The following is a 20,811-nucleotide window of genomic DNA, read 5'->3' as shown; positions in this document are numbered from 1 at the left end:
CAAAGAGCTCTTTGAGATTACTAACAAGCTAATGTCAAGGAATAAATCTACACCACTTCCAACTACCTTCTCTCCAGATGACCTTCCGGAAAAGTTTGCAAATTTCTTCCGTGAAAAAGTACAAACCATTAGAGATAAGCTTGATACCACAATTTCAATTGACTTGTCGTCACCATACAGTTGGGATATAGAATTTGAGCGGCAACCATTAGCAGCATTTGAACCTGTCTCTATGGATTTCATACATTCAATCCTGATGAAGAGTGCACCAAAGTCATGTGAACTTGATCCAATTCCAACATCACTGCTGCTTGAGTGCTTAGACACAGTATTGGCTTCACTAACTGATGTTATTAATACCTCTCTCTCATCCGGGGAATTCCCATCATTTTTCAAAACTGCCAACTGTAAAGCTTTTGCTGAAGAAACCAACACTAGACCATAACGATATAAAGAACTACCGCCCAGTTTCTAATCTCCCATTCATATCAAAAATCTTAGAAAAGGTTGTTCTATCCCAGCTTGTATCTCATCTAAATTCAAACAGTCTTTTTAGCAATGTACAATCTGCATATCACCCTTGTCACGGTACTGAAACTACTCTTCTAAAAGTAGTTAATGACATTCTCTCTGCGTTGGATAGTGGAAAGATCACAGTCCTCACCCTCCTTGATTTGTCTGCAGCATTTGACACAACAGACCATGATATATTACATCACCGTCTCCAGCATGTATTTGGCATTTATGATACAGCCTTACTGTGGTTCAAGTCCTACTTGGTCAACAGGACACAAATTGTATCTGCAAATGGAATACACTCCAGCCCAGTTGATCTATGTTGTGGTGTTCCACAGGGGTCTGTTCTTGGACCTGTTCTCTTCATTCTGTACACTCAATCGCTCTCAAGTGTCATAGATCATCATCCAGTGTCTCACCAATTGTACCGCTCTGGTGACCTAGTGGTTAGAGCGTCCGCCTCGGATGCGGGAGGTCGTGGATTCGATCCCCGGCCGAGTCATACCAGAGACTTACAAAAATGGTACTAACAGCTGCCTCGCTTGGCGTTCAGCATTAAGAGGTTAGTGTTAGGACTGGTCGGCCTGGTGTCAGGATAATGTGACTGGGTGGGACATCATGCTACATGTCTGCGGCATGATGCCCCAGTGCTAGACATCACTATAAACTGCCACATTACAGACATCGTAGCGATATGACTGAAAAATTGTTAAAGCTATGTTAAAAATCAAAATCACAAATCACACTCACCAATTGTATGATGATGACACCCAAATATACAAATCTAGCCACCATCCAAGGTGTAGAGAGGTGCATTTCTGATGTGAAATCATGGATGACATGTTAACAAGCTGCAGATGAATGATGATAAAACTGAGGCCATTCTGATCACAACACAAAGACTTTCACATTCACATCTTTTACCTCAAACAATAAATATCGGCAACACCAACATTAAATTCACACAATCAGTACGAAACCTAGGTGTCACTCTGGACAGTACTCTCACACTGCACCTACATGTCATGAACATATGCAAGGCTGCATATCTTGACCTGAGACGCATCAGCTCAATTTGCAAATATCTTTCAGTTGGTGCCACTAAAACACTTGTGTGTTCATTAGTACTGCTCCAGAAACTTCAAAAAGTTCAAAACATAGCTGCTCGGATCATACTTAAGAGTACCACAATCAGAGCACACCTCCCCGCTGCTCTGTACCCTACAATGGCTATCAATTCGATCCAGAATCAAACACAAAATTTGTTTGCTGTGCTACTTTTCACTGTTGGACTCTAGTCCAACATACCTATCTGACCTCACCCATGTGTACACACCAGCAAGATACTTAAGCTCCTCTTCTGACAATCGTATACTCATTATTCCCACTATGAATACAAAGTCATATGGACAGCGTTCTTTTGCATACCAGGGCCCAGCAATGTGGAATGAAATGCCCACTGAACTTAGACACAAAGACAGTGATCACATTCAAGAGGGCTCTCAAAACTCACTTATTTCGACTGCAAGAACAAACTTAAAGACTTAATAATGTTTCCTACCTTATATATTCTCAGAATGTTTTTTTATGTCTTTTTTTAAATGTTTTCTAATTTCATGGTGTTTTTTTTAATCATATCATTATGTTTTTTTATCTTACAGGTGTTGTCTAATGTTGTTTAGTGCTTAGAGCTTCTAAAGATTAGGCGCTATACAAAGTCCTCATTATTATTATTATTATTATTATGTATTTAATTTTACATGGTTGATCTGGTGTTTGTTATGGAGGCTTTATCACATATATAAACCTAAATGGTTGATCTGGTGTTTGTTATGGAGCCTTTATTGTATATTTAATCCAACATAGTTGATCTGGTGTTTGTTATGTAGGTCCAATCTTTCAGGACTCCCAGACTTAGGGTTAACACAAATTTCCATGAAGCAATATGATTTAATATGCCAAATCAAACTTTTATAAATACAACGAACAACAACAAAAATCCAATATGTTCTGAACTTTGTTACAGTGGATAGCTAAAAATATTTGGAAAGCAGTGGGGCATGTAATAAATAATTAATACAAAACTACAGTCAAGTTTAGCTCCTACATGGGATAGAAACTGACATCCTTACATAGAACAAAACCATGCATAGAGTTTTGTGTATGTATTAGATGTGCATCACTATCTTATTATAGGGCCCTTCATTATAACATACTGTTATAAGTCCCTTCATTATAACATACTGTTATAAGGCCCTTCATTATAACATACTTTGTGTTAAAAAGCCCTTCATTATAACATAGTGTTAGAAAGCCCTTCATTATAACATTGTTATTGTTATAAGGCCCTTCATTTATAACATTGTTATTGTTATAAGGCCCTTCATTATAACATTGCTACTGTTATAAGCCCTTCATTATAACATTGTTATTCTTATAAGGCCCTTCATTATAACATTGCTATTGTTATAAGTCCCTTCATTATAACATTGTTATTGTTATAAGGCCTTTCATTATAACATTGTTATTGTTATACGGCCTTTCATTATAAAATTGTTATTGTTATAAGGCCCTTCATTATGATATACTGTTATTAGGCCCTTCATTATAATATTGTTACTGTTATAAGGCCCTTCATTGTAACATCGGTCATGTTAAATGATGTGTATGGTCATGGATACCATCATACTATTATGGAGTGAAATTATATGTACCATGTACTTCACTACAGTGATGGGGTACTGTACCATGTATTTCATGATAACGCAGTCCCACTATTGGTTCAATGTACTCCATGACTCCCATGGCTAGCATTATGGCATTATAATGATGGAGTACTGTAATTCATTGTAATACAGTCTTATAAGGCAGAGTACTTTGTGGCTCCCATGGACTGCATTACAATGAGTACTGTATTGGATGTGCACTGTGTATTCTGTGTTACCTTCCAATAGGTGTCCTTGGGGTTGAAGTTTAGTATGACCTCCTCAACAGCTCTGATAAGCTTGTCTGATTCATGCTCAAATACTCTAAGAATATTTGGTAAGCTGAAAAATTAGAGTTTTTTCATTGAAAAATATCAATTCAATAGTTTACACACATGTAAAATTGAACTATAAGACTTTTTTAGACTAATTATTAAGGTTTCTTCAGAATAAATTATAACATCTGATTACCAAGTGTTCTACAGGGTATTGCGCTACACCTTAATATCAAGGATTCTATAGAAAATTGTGTTACACCCGTAACCTGTGCAATAAACCAAGGTTTGACAGAGTTCAGTATTACAAATGAGACCTGTGCAATTAAAAATAAGGGTTCTACAGAGTATGGTGTTACAGAGTATGGTGTTACACCTGATTAACAAGGGCTCTACAGAGTATGGTGTTACACCTGATTAACAAGGGCTCTACAGAGTATGGTGTTACACCTGATTAACAAGGGCTCTACAGAGTATGGTGTTACACCTGATTAACAAGGGCTCTACAGAGTATGGTGTTACACCTGATTAACAAGGGCTCTACAGTGTATGGTGTAACACCTGATTAACAAGAGTTGTATGGAGTATGGTGTTACACCTGATTAACAAGGGTTGTATGGAGTATAGTGTTACACCTGATTAACAAGGGTTGTATGGAGTATAGTGTTACACCTGATTAACAAGGGTTGAATGGAGTATAGTGTTACACCTGATTAACAAAGGTTGTATGGAGTATGGTGTTACACCTGATACCTCCTTCCTGAAAATGTTTTGACACAGAACACTGACACTTATGCCAAATCACCACCAGCACCAGAGTGACAGCCACATCTCAGACTAATGTTAAATAAAAAAACTGTGACAGAAACAAGAACCATCAGCATAACTTCAATGGTCGAAATACAGTGTCCTCAGCACAAATATCCACAAGGTCTGCTGTTTTGTGCTGAAAGCTAACAAATGAAAAGCCATGAAAATACATCACCAATCTAATAACGTCTGGACACAAATGGCAGAGATGCTCCAAGGACTTTATCATTATGGGGGACTTTCTCCTCTTTTCACAAAAATAGAGGCAGGAGGAAATGGCTATAGTTCAATATTTATATAACACAGCAAGAACCATCCCTCTTCTTTCCTGATCCACTCTTTAAGACCCCTACTGAAATCAAAATCTTAAAAAAATGTCTGTTCACTGTGTCTCAGTTTAATCTGTTTCTCATCTGTGCATTGTTCTGTACTGAGAACCCCCATTCTCTGTTCACATTGTTTTTCGGACAAATCTGTTTCACACTAAGATTTTTCACTAACATAAGCCATGCCAAAGTTTAACTCTCTTGAATTAGCAATCTTCTGACTACAATGCCAGATAAACTGTATTAGGATTTTAAGTCCATTAATGCCATAGTCTACTTGGTCAAACAGAGGTATTTATATCAATTATCTTAACTTTTCAATTTCATTTTTAAGTTCTTATTTATTAAATATATCATAACCTTTATGCTAGGAGTATATGATTCTCTAGATGAGACTGCAGGTCTAAACTGTGATGAGAAAAGAAATGAAAACTGCCACTCTACTTTTAAATTATCTCTATTTTAATTTGGCTTGTTTGTCTGCCTTTTTCACATTTCATTTCAGAATACAGGTGAAACGACGGGAGAAGTGACATGCTGTCTGTTTTGTCATCCAGCAAGTACATCAGAATTTTTTACACTCAAATAACACCATTTTTTTGTGTGCTTTAAAATCAGTAAATGTTATCTCCTTAACATTTTTCCAGCTCATATAATCTGATATGTTTCCTAACATTTCATTTCAAAATACAGGTGAAACGACGGGAGAACTTTAAAAACAAGTTGCCTTCAATAAGGTGATCATTCATTATTTGCCAATCTAAATCGTCAGCTAAAAAGGAACAATGGGAATCAGCCATTTCGTGTCTTCTAGAAAAGAGCGTATTATTAATAAACATCTATAAAACTTCCCTGATGCAAGGTTCAAACTTTGACACAATGCTGCTTATGGGGCCCAATGTGCCAATCAAATTTATGCTGTTTCCAGGGACCACTGTGCTATTCAAATTTAGTCTGACAATCATTCATGTCACACTCAAGACACCAGATGTGTAAACAGTTACGAAAAAATACACATCATGAAAGTGCTACAATATTTCTAGCATTTCAGCAAGTGCTTTAAGGGTGAGCGGTTGAATAAAGTTGTATCCTGCATGGAGCACTTTTTCGTTATGTGTGACTTGAAATTAAATTGTTGAAGTTCTTGTGCATTACCACTTTCCAAGTGCATAAATTCATACAAATGATGCCCTTTCAAAAGAGTTCCAATTAGGGTTTTTTGAAAAATAAATAACACAAACCTCTGAAGTGACTATGTACATTGTTATGATTCAATGATCTTAAACTAAGAAAGAGAAAATGCAAAACCAACAAGTTTAGTAAAATTCAACAAAATAATTGAACTATAAAATGAAAGTTTAACAGAAACTTACAGCATTGTAAATTAAATCCCAAATAATCCTAAAAGCTCCTCCATAAGTCCAAAGTATAGGGTTCTGAATGAAGTCCAACGGTGTTTAGAATGAATTCCAATCTTGAATGTACTGATGTACCAATAGTCTTGACTGTGCTAAATGTGCTAAAAGTCTTTTATAAGCTCCTTTTTTTCTCTGTTAACTTTGCATCATCAGAATTGTGCATTATTTTATGATAATGCACTCACATGCACTTCATATTGAACTCATGTGAATAAAGGAACTACTTTCTATTTGTAAACGAACAATGGATGCAGATGCCAGCACTTTTGATTTATTTTATTTGTTTGTTGATGAAGTAAACCAACTGTTTGAGCCATTTGAAAGTAGAGATGCCAAAGTTGACAATTTGGATGAATTCATAGACTCACACAAGAAACTTTCAACAAAGCAGGCAACTGAGCATCATATAAGAAATGTGCAGCAATGGCTGTATGATAACTACTTTGCAAAGGTTGTGCAGTATTTCCATCCAAAAAACTTGTTCATATTTTCCTATATAAATGCAATAACCTATAAATGTATCACAATGATATAATCCAGAATGAATTCCTATTAATCCCAAAGTAATATTTTATGTCACAATATCAAAAAGCCCTTGGCTTGTAAAAACAGCACTCACTTTGTTTTTAAGATGAGATTCCTTTTGATTGAGCCACACATTTAGTACCTGTACTTGATCAGTGTCAAGTATAGTTCTAGGTCTTCCAGTGAATGTCTGAACTTAATTCCTTAGCTTGTAAAGGCAACACCATCTTTGGTTTCCAATATGACAGCCCTTCAAATGAACTACAAGCTCGATACTTTCTCAGTAACAAGTGACAGAGGGTGTTTATTTTAGCTCCATATGATCAAGCCAAACAACTGACACGAGTTCAGTTGCAGTCTTTAAAATATCTCACACAATGTATGATCAAAGTGCTACTTACAGAGTCCAAGCTCAGTCTCTGCATAAGCACCTGCATATTACAGTGAAGCCAAGGAAACGGAGTCAGATGATATTTATGATGACTGTACAACAACAATGTACAATGATCAGAAGATGGAGGGTTTCTGAACTGGATCAGAAAATGAGGATGAAGTTTTGGACTTTGTACCAGATGACATCAGATACTGATATTTATAGGATATCATGAATAAATTAATGGACAAGAAAGTTGCATCAAATTAAAATATCACAGGATATTGTGAATTAGATCATTCTAAACTTTTTATACCAATATGTGAACTATAACTGAATTAGAACAAATAAAGTTGTCAATTTATTTGTGAAAAATTCCATTCTATAATATAAATGTAATTTACACTGAATTTGTCACTATCTCATCAATCTATCTATCCAGTTGGGTCAGGATTTTTTTCCAAAGTACAAATCTGACTCACTGACAACCAGTTACCTCTTTTGATGGATCTGACTTACAAAATACACCCCAACTAATAGGAGGGCCAAAGAGAACTAGGCTTTCTGTAGCCCTAAAACAGGGAAGTAGACTTGTAGTCCAGTATATATGGTAATACATCTTGGCATCTACTTTAATTTTTAGAATAAGAAAGACAGGTTTGCCAAGTTCACCATTTCTGACATGATTCAAGAAGAATTGAAAGGATTATTAACTTTTGCAGTCATTGCAATCACACGATCACTTATCACGGCAGAATCCTAATGGAAGTGCCATATTCCAGTCATGGAAATTATTTTCTCCATTTTTCATTAAAGTTATGATCCACAGTTAATCTGTTGTGTTCTGCTTCTTTCACTTTCTTGGCAAGTGATTCTAAATGCATGTTGTTCTAATCTGGAGATCATTTTCTAGTCTGCAAAGCATTGGGGTCAGCTTGTCTGGACAACATGTTGCTGAGTTTGACTGAAATCATGTGACAGATCACGAGATATGGGAAAGCTACTCCATCATAACCATGCCAATGCTCGAAGTATACATGATGCCATCCCTCATCCAGCATTGGATACTGAATAAATCCTGATCACATTATGCAAATCCTTTGTGTCAAAATTATGCATGGCAACAAAATGTGTGTCTCATATATCTCCAAAGTGTGCTCATGATGCATACATGTGCATAAAGAGAAACACTGTAATAGACAGCATCTTAAAAATAACTCACCTGTCTAGCTGATACAATAGGATACAAGTGTAAAATTAACTCATCTGTTTAGTTAATACAATGGGACACATGTAAAATTAACTCACCTGTCTAACTGATACAATGGGACACAAGTATATTGTTCATCTTCATTCTCTGCCACATCCAATTTAAATCTGAAATACAAATAATATGTAATAAGCACACAGTTTATTAAAATCTACAATATTACACAATTTGAATGGATATAATCATGAACTCATGACAAGACCATATCTCAATTTTATGACCCCTTGAATTCTTTACTACATGTATTCTCTGCATCTCACACCCAGTCTAGTTTACTATTATTACCAACTGAATCATTTGCTACTTAAATTGTTTTATTCCTAACTCCCCATAACACTGGTGCAAATACTATCCTCTAGAAAGCCTTTATATGTGATAGATGCCAATGATGTAAATCCCATTTCAATTAACCACTTCAATACATTCAAGCAAGACAGAGAGAGGGAAAGAAAGAGGGAAAGAAAAGGAGCGAGATTTAAACCAAAATAGTCAGATATGATTAATGCTCACTGCACTGAACACCATTCTGATATCAGCAAGAAGTATGAATTGTAATAATACACTAATTATACTCACACCTTATGGTGGAACCAACTATATGCCACTTTATCCAATGGTCCATTACACCATAAGGACTGCTTGGCTAATTGTTGAAAATGGTAACATGTGAGGCAGTTATGACGACCCAAACTTCATACCATTCTGGTGGCCTAGTGGTTAGAGCATCCACCTCGGATGCGGGAGGCCGTGGGTTCGATCCCCAGCTGAGCCATATCAAAGACTTATAAAAATGGTACTAACAGCTGCCTCGCTTGGCGTTCAGCATTAAGAGGTTAGTGTTAGGACTGGTCGGCCTGGTGTCAGGATAAAGTGACAGGGTGGGACATCATGCTACATGTCTGCGGCATGATGCCCCAGTGCTAGACATCACTATAATCTGCCACACTGCAAACATCGTAGTGATATGACTGAAAAATTGTTAAAGCTATGTTAAAAATCCAAATCACACACACACACACACACACACAAACTTCACTGCCATTAACAAACTGCTGTTCTGATGGAGGCATTTTCTCATTTGTAAACAACAGCATTTGCATTCAAGATTTCAACTGTAATTGATATATACTGTATTTACCATATACACTGGGACATGATAAAATAATCCTTTTCTTCCTGTCCGAGAACTAATGATGAAACTTTTTTTCATCTAGGCCATATGTCCCAAGTCATAAGAAATGAAATGAATTTGTACTGAATCTGCACACCCCCCCACACATTGCAATTAAACAGATAAAAGGCATTATTGATAATAAAATGTAAAAAAAAAAAAAATAGCCTTGTATTGTTATAATTTATTCCTCTCTTTTTTTCAACAAGGGAAATTAAAGAAAAAATATATCCATAAATTCCGTATATATAGCATGTGCATCGATACTGTAGTGTGAATCGATCGTGTCAAATAAAACACAACACATTGTTCACGGACTCAAGTCAATATAAAGAAACAAATTATGCTTGGATATACTCAAAAGTTTGAATATAAAATCAGATTGAAAAATGGATCCAATAAAAGTGCAAATAAAAGAAAGAGAGAGAGAGGGAAATATAAACTGATTGTTTCAAGGCACTGCCATTCACACCTGATATGGTGCTAGGTGCACAATAACCAAGATTGTATTATATCGAGGTTAACTATATGAAAGTATCTAGCAAATAAAAAACATTACTTAAAAATATATGGTGAATAAACACAACTGGCAGCAAGCAATAAACTCATTTTTGAACTTACCGACAGGGTATCAAATTCAAAGGTTATTTTATTATAAAAGTGTGCCGATTTGTATATATATACAAAGTCGGCAGACACAGAGAAGCCATGTTGGATCTTTTGATCAGTATTCATGAGAATTTGGAAAATTAATTAAAGCGTTGAAACAGTTTTTAAATCTATCAGACATGATTTTGGTATTCCACCAAGAAAAGCTGAAAATTTGAAAGTGGGGTTTGGGGGTCCAAAAATGCATTTTACAATCATAAAAATCTGCTCCTAGTGAAACTTATGATCATAATATATAACAAAATAATCATTTGAAAAACTAACAAACTTACCAAAAAGTTTCAACTTGACTTGAATAATTTCACAATGTTTATTGTCACATGAATTTGTTCTTCAGTAATATTGGCGCTTAAGTTATTTCATGTGCATGTCAGTGTTCACATCATAATTATCAATTTTTGCAGCAAATAGATAACACTTCTCTCTTTTCATAATAAATCTGTAAAAAGTACATCAACTATATCCAAAAAATCCCATACATTCACTGGTCTTTTTCTCCAATGGACACAGCCTGATATTTCAGTCTAGCTCTTTGTGCAGCTTTGGCAAAGATTTGTTTAGCCTTCCATTCTGGGCTCAATGTGCAATCATTTCTTTTCCTTCTCAATGACAGCCTTTTTCCTTACAAGCTGGTGCTTGTATTGGCGACATGCAGTGCGCATATTCTGACAATGAGCTACTTCTGTTCTCTCGTGCAAGAAATCTTTCTTCTTATAGTAATTAATTGCACTTTTTCCAGATGCCCACTGAGCTTCAATTTTTCCATATGCAGCTTCTTTTGTAGGTGCCGTTTATACCAACTAAATTTCCGTCAACTTTTCGCTCCAGCCATTCCCATTTCCATACATTTTTTAAACCTTTATCTAAACTTCTCGTGTCTCAACAACTCGGGATGCCATTTTTTGCAAACACGCTTCTTCTTTCCATTGCCATCAGTTTCCATTACACAAAGATTCATTGGATGAATTTAAACTCTTGACCAATCAGAATACTCTTTACGAGAGTCGTGGGTTAACTAATTTATGAGACGAATACGTTACAGGGTCATTGCAGAAGAGGACAGAACAAACTGTTTTTAAAAAAACGGATCGGAGATTATAAAAAAATGGACTATATCAAGAAAAGTCGGATTCCAGTCAGAAGAAAAGCGGAATTCCACTTTAAAATGAAGAAAAATCATGTCTGATCTATACAATCTAGGGCATCGTGCATGGACAATGATGACACAGGACATCCCATAAGATCTGTGGGGGAAAATAAAATCCTTTGATGAATTTGTGAAGGCCAGAAGAGAAGATGAGTTTGCCAACAATATGATTATCAACATAAATAAAACTCCTGTGTACTTTGATCTCATTCCTGGATGAACTGTTGGTAAGAAAGTGATTAAAAGTGTGAGAATTTGCACAACTGGTGCAGATAATAAAAATCTTACTTTAGTTATTGTAGTTTTTGCTTTAGATGTGTTGCCTCCAATGATAATTTTTCAAATCATGAAGAAGCTAAAAAATATTCATGCATCTAAAGGATGGTTCGTATATGTGCAATGTGCAGGAGAAGGGCAGGGTTGATTAGGAGATGCTGCAGTTAAAGAGTTTTATCTCACATACAGTTTAATATTTTTTAAAAATAAAACTTGCATTTGAGCACATTTTCTGATGTAATTTTCAAATGATTTAAAAGGTGTGCCAGATCTTAAGATTTAAAAAAAAAAACTGATGTGTCCCAGAATATACAGTGCACAAATAATTACTTTAAAAATTAACTTATCATGTCCCATCAAATACAATGTCCCAATATATAAAGTAAATAAGGAAGACTCCAAAGATCTATATTTCACTGTATATACACTGCAGACACAATTGTTAATCAGCCAATTTCTGAAATGAAACTAGCAGCTGATCATGTCCAACTTTCACCTAGACCCAAGTTTTATAGATAGATTTTTTTATAAATTATTTTCTTTGTTCCCATGCTTTTGGACATTATCAATATAATAATTTTTTGGCATTATGAAACATAAATACCAATATAATATGTATTGGCATCCAAAATCACAAGGTAAATACCAATGTAATAATTATTGGCATCCAGAAAAACCAATACATTACTTTTTTTCATCCAGAAACACTAGGTAAGTACCAAATTGATATTTTTTGTACCTTTTCAGCTCCTCAAATAACCCTGGATACTCAGCCTTGGTTGCCACAATTTTAGGAACAGTCATGTTCTTTTCAATGAGCTGAAAAAAATAAACACGCAAACATGAAAATGCAAATATAAAAAAGGCTAGAAGTTTGTGACCCAGGGTAAAAGTAACTTTTAAAGCCAAACAATGGGGATAACATCAGCTTTATACACACTTCTGCTTTTTTAAAATGCCAGTTACCATGGCAACAGTATGAGAATTTTAGTTTTTAAGTGAAGAAAAATGAGGCTATAAACTGGCAGGATGGGTGGATGTGCATGTTAGAACAGACCAAGGAATCATTTTGCTGCACATTTCATTTCATCTTTTCATGCTGAATAACTGTATCCATGGTTACAGAGTTTCCATGTTATGACCAAGGTATTAAGTCCAGAGCAGGGTAAGAAAGACCCAGGGATCCCTTTCGGCTTCATATTGGAAAAGCCCTGTCAATGGTTGCCCATTTCATATATAAAAGTTTGTTTAAATATATTGTCGCAATAATTGTACTTTTTGACAATATAACCTTTCCCATGTAATGACAGTGAGTTTGAAGATTCCATAGTATCATACAAAGAAACAAAACTTACAAACATTGTAATCTATAACACTGTAAACCTTGGTAACATTACAAAACATTTCTAGGTGTTATGTTACAGTGTGACCTACAACACTGTAAACCTTGGTAAAATTACAAGACATTCCTAGGTGTTATGTTACAGTGTGACCTACAACACTGTAAATCTTGGTAACATTACAAGACATTCCTAGGTGTTATGTTACAGTGTGACTTACAACACTGTAAACCTTGGTAACATTACAAGACACTCCTAGGTGTTATGTTACAGTGTGACCTACAACACTGTAAACCTTGGTAACATTACAAGACACTCCTAGGTGTTATGTTACAGTGTGACCTACAACACTGTAAACCTTGGTAACATTACAAGACACTCCTAGGTGTTATGTTACAGTGTGACCTACAACACTGTAAACCTTGGTAACATTACAAGGCATTCCTAGGTGTTATGTTACAGTGTGACCTACAACACTGTAAACCTTGGTAACATTACAAGACATTTCTAGGTGTTATGTTACAGTGTGACCTACAACACTGTAAACTTTGGTAACATTATATGACATTCCTAGGTGTTATGTTACAGTGTGACCTTCAACACTGTAAACCTTGGTAAAATTACCAGACATTCCTAGGTGTTATGTTACAGATATTTGAGCACATTTAGATCTTGTACATAGTAATCCAAAATATTTGAGCACATTTAAATCTTGTACACAGAAATTCAAAATTTTTTAACACTTTTAAATTTGTACACAGCAATCCAAAATATTGTAGCACTTTTAAATTTTTACACAGCAATCCAAATATTTTAGCACAATTAAATCTTGTACAAAGAAATCCAAAATATTTTAGCACTTTCAAATTTGTACACAGCAAACCAAAATATTTTAGCACTTTTATATTTGTACACAGCAATCCAAAATATCTGAGCATCTTGTACACAGCAATCCAAAATATTTGAGCACTTTTATATTTGTACACAGCAATCCAAAATATTTTAGCACATTTAAATTTTGTACACAGCAATCCAAAATATTTGAGCACTTTTATATTTGTAAACAGGAATCCAAAATATCTGAGTAATTTTAAATCATGTACACAGAAATCCAAAATATTTGAGCACTTTTAAATTTGTACACAGCAGTCCAAAATATCTGAGCACTTTTAAGTCTTGTACACAGCAATCCAAAATATTAAGAAAAGCTTAATGAGTTATTAGTATAAATGGATTTCTACAAACATTTTCATTACCTCGGTGTAGAGTATATCAGCATCCCAGAAAAAAGCTGATATTTCAGAGGACAGGACATAGGCTGTGTCATTCAGGTTAACGATGTGAAGAGTCTCATGGGCAGTTAACTGCAACCTGAAAAAGGAAATGCAAGGTACATTGGAAAATTTCCCATCTATTTAAAACAGATGTCCTAGCAGGCCTGATATCACACACCTGGTTTACATATTCAATGCCCAAGTCAGTATAGTATTACATGCATCAGAACACAACCTTTGTAAATTATCAGCCAAACTTTATATCATTTTGATTTGACCTCTGTTACTGAAGTCTGATAAATTCTTTCCAAAGACAGAGACGACGTAAATATCATTCATGCCAACCCCCATAAGAGGTATAAACATAATTAGTGCTTTTATAAGATGGAAAAAGTTTAATTTGGGCATAAAAAGTTCAATCTATACATTACATGCCAGAATTATAGCTCATATGAAAAATATACATTTATTTTTGCTACAAACCTGGTTTTGAAGCTTGTCAAAGTTCTTGTCACAAAGGACTAGATCCAAACAGATTAAAATCAGAACACAAAATATACTGAAAAAATTATTTATATTCAGCACTCACCTCAACTGAATGATCATGAACTAGAATTCTGCAATAAGCATGCTCATTTGCTCAGTGTGTTGTAGCACATTAATCTCATATTCTTTTAAAGTTTGTAAAGTGGTGGTGATTTATACTTTTTTTTTATCTGACATGTTTTGAAGTTTGAACAAATCTATCTGCTCTAACATTTTCCATCATATAACATCCAAAGCATTTCTCATAACATCTTGCACCATTCTGTTTAAGAGTACAGACTGGTCTGCTAACTACCTTATCAATATAATGAATCTCCGAGTATAAGTTCATATTTGAAGAAACCCATCTGTTTGTTTAGGAAATGGGTCATACACAGTTGCTATAATAGCAAATAAAAAGTTCTCTTATGCTATTCTTTCGCAGAACTCATCTTTTTAAGAATATTCTCAAATTTTTATAAGTGGAATTAAAGAGATGATAATAAAAATAACAGAAAACAACTTTTTACTGCTTTATTTTTATTGTATATTTTAATGAACAAAAAACGCATAATTCATCTACAGGCCAATGTAAAACATAGTTTGGTGAAAAAAGCATAATGATTATGCCAGATGTGTAACTCGTTATGCAGAAAGTGTAATGGATTATGCCAAAAGCATAATGATTGACATGTAATGAACTATGCAGTCTTTTGGTCATAATTGAAATCATCCAAAATCTTTGAAAGTTTTACAAACAAAGTTTTAATTCAGGGTCTACTGTGTCACATGGCTTTCAAAGAAATGAGATCATAATTCACAGGTTGTTGTTCTTTCAAATCCATGGATTTCTTTCTCTCTTGCTAGATAAATCTGGAGGTGTTACAGGAGAAAAGCATAATTTTTTTTTAAATTAAAAGTTAAATAGTCAAAATATAAATTTCAAATAATTTTTGTGAGTAATGGCATTGATTATATGAAATGCCATATGATCCACAAAAGATGTGACAACATATAAATGACAACAAAAACATAAACATGGCATACTATGACATTAAATGACAAATATTCAGGCCTTTATCATGGTAAACTATGACATTAAATGACAAATATTCAGGCCTTTATCATGGTAAACTATGACATTAAATGACAAATATTCAGGCCTTTATCATGGCATACTATGACATTAAATGACAAATATTCAGGAGTTTATCATGGTAAACTATGACATTCTGTTACTGTATCAAGTGTATTACCATGGTATTTCAGATTTCCTCAACATGTATACTTATAAGTCTCTGATGACACCATGTCCAGATCCTATCCTTTGTTTAATATCTGTTACTCCTAAAACTATGCCGAGCACTATGTTTACCAATAGTCTGCTTCACAATTTATACAAAATACAAACATAACTGGTCACATGACTTAAACTGTTATCTTGTGAGTTCTGTTTCAGGGTTGGTTTATAGATCAGTAGTATCAAGGCATGTCATTGAACCATGTCATCCTTTCAAATTCATAAAAGGGACTTTCTAGCCATGGGGCATCTCATTAAAGCTTATAGGGGTTGGGGTTAACTAAAAATATGCCATGTAATCTAACAGAATATATAAATCATAATTAATTCATGGATTAACAACAACTCGGGCATCCACAAAAATCTTAATCATATTTATTAATTTAATTTTGAAAATGTTTATTTTGATGTGTTTTGTTTATATAGTTTGATACCAGATTACCAATGGTCACGGGGCCCCAAGTGGCCAAGTGGTCTAAAGCGCTCTCCGTTACGGATCACTGCCATCTCACCTCTGTCTGCGCCGGTTCGAGTCTCAGATTCAGCCATTGTGGGCATGTGAGAAAGCTTACCGGTAGCTTCTTGTGGGTCGGTGGTTCTTTCTATGGTTTTCCCGGGTTCTTCCTATACCATTAATACTGGCCGCCATGTATAGCCTATTGTGTGCTGAAAAATGGTGTTAAACCCCACAACAACAACAATAACCAATGGTCACTATACTTTGTAAACAGATGTGGCTATAGGACATTGTCTTTAGAGTGTGTTCTGTCAAAGACAGCCTTGGAATACAAAGCAATTTGGCAGATCCAATGATCAGAAATGAAAAAAACAAATTTACTGTGACCAGTGGATAGAACTAAAACAGATGGACATGTTCAATCACATATGTTTTGGAGCTTAAACAATGCTGTGTCAAAACACATTTGTGTTGGAGTTAAAAAAACCACCATGATTATAAATCGTAAAATCAATCAATTTTGTCGTAAGTTGACACTGTCTCTTTTAGGAGGTCTATTCGTGAGATTCATGTTGATTTTTATAAAAAATCAAGTCAAAATTTCACCTGAATGCATGAAAATCAAGTAATAAGTCTGAGACATCGAAAGCTTAAAGGTCGTAATGTATGAAAGTATCAAACATCGATATTTTAGCAGGATTATCACCTAATATATATATGTATATATAACAAAGTATTTGCTGGATTTTTTTAAAAACCGTTTGCTTTTTTACCTTTATTTTCATTTTTTTCTTCTCCCAAGAAGATTCAATTCCAATGAAAACCAAGGTGTCATTACTTATATCATCCTATACTTCATGATGTTGGTATGATCTTTATGCTTCTTGAACAGTTCATTTGCAAATGCTAACATCTTTTCTACTAAATCATTTAATTATAAAATCCATATTTCCTTACTAAATTCACTGGGCATGGAATGAATAAATAGAATTGATAAAGACCAAAGGTTTTGAGTTTTATATGAAAGTGGGTTAAGCACATCCCTTGGACATTTTGCTCAAAGATCTGGTTCCTTGAAGAAAATCTCTGTAAATAACAGTTTTGTTATGACTCAAAGTCTCACATTAAGTAATAGAAAGAAATGAAACCAATAATTTAAATAAAATCAGCAAACAATTTATTTCTGTAATTTACAAAATCAAAAGTTAAGAGGAACTTAGAGCATTGTGAAATAAATCCAAAAAAATCATAAATGTTCAATCACAGGTCTAAAAGTATAGAATGTTGCAAATGAATTCCAATAGTTTTAAATATCCTGATGGAACACAGTGATGCAATCCAAAATGTCTTTGAATGAATTCACAGTAATTCCCAAAAAAATGTTAAAAGTGCATTTAGTAATTCCAATGAACTATATAAATACTAAAATTACATCTAAACACAACTGTTAAGGGTTTCCACAAACTTATCTTGAAATTGGAATGAATTATTTGTTTAACATGTCTCTATTTAGACACATTTTCACTTGACCTAGATGTGAGTCATTCTAATAAAAAAATTCCACCAAAAGTGTAAACAAGTCTGCTTTTAGAATATTCTAAACTAAAAATGCCATGCCAACATGTTATTTACAACTTAACAATGTTATTTACAATTATGGATGGGGCCCCGAGTGGCCGAGTGGTCTAAAGCGTTCTCCATCACAGATCACTGCCATCTCACCTCTGTCTGCGTGGGTTCGAGTCTCGGGCTCGGCCAATGTGGATATGTGAGAAAGCTTGCCGGTAGCTTCTTGTGGGTCGGTGGTTCTTTCCTGGGTTTTCCCTGGTTCTTCCTCCACCATTAATACCGGCCACCATGTATAGCCTATCTTGTGCTGAAAAATGGCGTTAAACCCCATAACAATAACAATAACAATTATGGATAAAAGTTAATTATGTATGTTTACAAATGACCATTATCTTAGAATCAAATCTACAATCATGGACAAAAGTTAATCATGTATGTTTACAAATGACCATTATCTTGAGTCCAATCTACAATCATGGACAAAAGTTAAGAACACAATACAGATATTCATGATGGTATAATGTGAAGTTCTTGCTCCATGAAAGAATAACAATTCTTTTTGTGAAAAACCTGTGAAATAGAATTCAACTTTCTAAACAAGACACATTCCATTCAAAGCCAACTTATTATTTTCATTGTGTCTTGCCTAACGATATGCAGGTATGAAACAAATCTCATTGCCATATCTGGGGATGGTCCTTTTAGACTACCTTTTAACACATTCAGATATCAGCACACACACAAGACATGGTGAAAATTATGTACAATCTACTATAAACATGGCCACAGGTGCTGTACACCACCATCAGCACACACACTTGACATTGTGAAAATTATATACAATGTACCATTGCACACAGATAGTACATTTTATACCTGGTTATATTCAGTGGTATCCCACACATTTCTTCATCATTGTAAAATGTTTCATTATAACTTGATTCTGGTTATAGCTCAGCACTACTATCAACAAAGCCACAGGTGCTGCAGACTGCTACCAGCATTCACACCTGACATTGTGAAAATTATGTACAATGTACTGCTAACATGGCCACAGGTACTGGACACTACTACCAGCATTCACACCTTACACTGAAAATTATGTACAATGTGCTGCTAACATGGCCACAGGTACTGGACACTACTACCAGCATTCACACCTGACATTGTGACAATTATGTACAATGTACTGCTAACATGGTCACATGTACTGGACACTACTACCAGCATTCACACTTTACACTGAAAATTATGTACAATGTGCTGCTAACATGGTCACTGGTACTGGACACTACTACCAGCATTCACACCTGACATTGTGAAAATTATGTACACTGTGCTGCTAACATGGCCACAGGTGGACACTACTACCAGCATTCACACTTTACACTGAAAATTATGTACAATGTGCTGCTAACATGCTCACAGGTACTGGACACTACTACCAGCATTCACACTTTACACTGAAAATTATGTTCAATGTGCTGCTAACATGGTCACAGGTACTGGACACTACTACCAGCATTCACACCTTACACTGAAAATTATGTACATTGTGCTGCTAACATGGCCACAGGTACTGGACACTACTACCAGCATTCACACCTTACACTGAAAATTATGTACACTGTGCTGCTAACATGGCCACAGGTACTGGACACTACTACCAGCATTCACACCTTACACTGAAAATTATGTACACTGTGCTGCTAACATGGTCACAGGTACTGGACACTACTACCAGCATTCACACTTTACACTGAAAATTATGTACACTGCGCTGCTAACATGGTCACAGGTACTGGACACTACTACCAGCATTCACACCTTACACTGAAAATTATGTACACTGTGCTGCTAACATGGTCACAGGTGCTGGACACTACTACCAGCATTCACACTTTACACTGAAAATTATGTACAATGTGCTGCTAACATGCTCACAGGTACTGGACACTACTACCAGCATTCACACCTTACACTGAAAATTATGTACACTGTGCTGCTAACATGGTCACAGGTACTGGACACTACTACCAGCATTCACACTTTACACTGAAAATTATGTACAATGTGCTGCTAACATGCTCACAGGTACTGGACACTACTACCAGCATTCACACCTTACACTGAAAATTATGTACACTGTGCTGCTAACATGGTCACAGGTGCTGGACACTACTACCAGCATTCACACTTTACACTGAAAATTATGTACACTGTGCTGCTAACATGGCCACAGGTACTGGACACTACTACCAGCATTCACATCTGACATTGTGAAAATTATGTACAATGTGCTGCTAACATGGTCACAGGTGCTGGACACAGCATAAACATACAGAATATATTATTCTATTATAAAAAACAGCACAAACATTTTAAACAGAGAAAATTATGTACAGTTTACTATTATTATGATAAGGGTGACTAAAGTGTACTCATGTGCTAAAGAAAATATTAAATACTGATCTAAAGCAACCTAGTTCATATCTTACCATTTGACAAAACGTGGAGTGGTTTGTGAAGTTGTGGCCTCAGTGTTAGCAGCGGCTTTAGGAAGTCTTGGCTTATGTCGTGCTTGTTCTCCATATACATAGGTATAGTCTGGCAACTGAAATGGACAAGTATCCTCAATGCAAACTAATCTGGCAAGTGAAATGGACAAGTATCCTTAATGCAAACTAATCTGGCAAGTGAAATGGACAAGTACCCTCAATGCAAACTAATCTGGCAAGTGAAATGGACAAGTATCCTTAATGCTAAAATGTAATCTGGCAAGTGAAATGGACAAGTATCCTTAGTGCCAAACTGTAATCTGGCAAGTGAAATAGACAAGTATCCTTAATACAAAACTGTAATCTG

General features: G+C 35.1%; 1 protein-coding gene across 1 annotated transcript in view; it reads right to left on the bottom strand.

The window, feature by feature from the left end:
- LOC149780127 (tudor domain-containing protein 5-like) overlaps nucleotides 1-20,811 on the bottom strand; it is a 222,523-nt gene that overhangs the window by 21,256 nt on the left and 180,456 nt on the right. Inside the window, exons 14-18 of the mRNA XM_089936896.1 lie at nucleotides 20,445-20,560; nucleotides 14,078-14,192; nucleotides 12,221-12,300; nucleotides 8,257-8,325; nucleotides 3,461-3,563 (exon numbers count right to left, since the gene is read on the bottom strand). Of these exons, the coding sequence (XP_089793022.1) occupies nucleotides 3,461-3,563; nucleotides 8,257-8,325; nucleotides 12,221-12,300; nucleotides 14,078-14,192; nucleotides 20,445-20,560 (483 nt within the window). The remainder of the gene's footprint in view (nucleotides 1-3,460; nucleotides 3,564-8,256; nucleotides 8,326-12,220; nucleotides 12,301-14,077; nucleotides 14,193-20,444; nucleotides 20,561-20,811) is intronic.

Source organism: Sinohyriopsis cumingii, chromosome 16 (genome assembly GCF_028554795.1).
Source record: "Sinohyriopsis cumingii isolate HCF-2022 chromosome 16, ASM2855479v2, whole genome shotgun sequence".
Taxonomy (NCBI): Eukaryota; Metazoa; Mollusca; class Bivalvia; order Unionida; family Unionidae; genus Sinohyriopsis; species Sinohyriopsis cumingii.
Note: the sequence above shows the minus strand (reverse complement) of the source record. Positions and strands in the feature narration are given on the sequence as shown.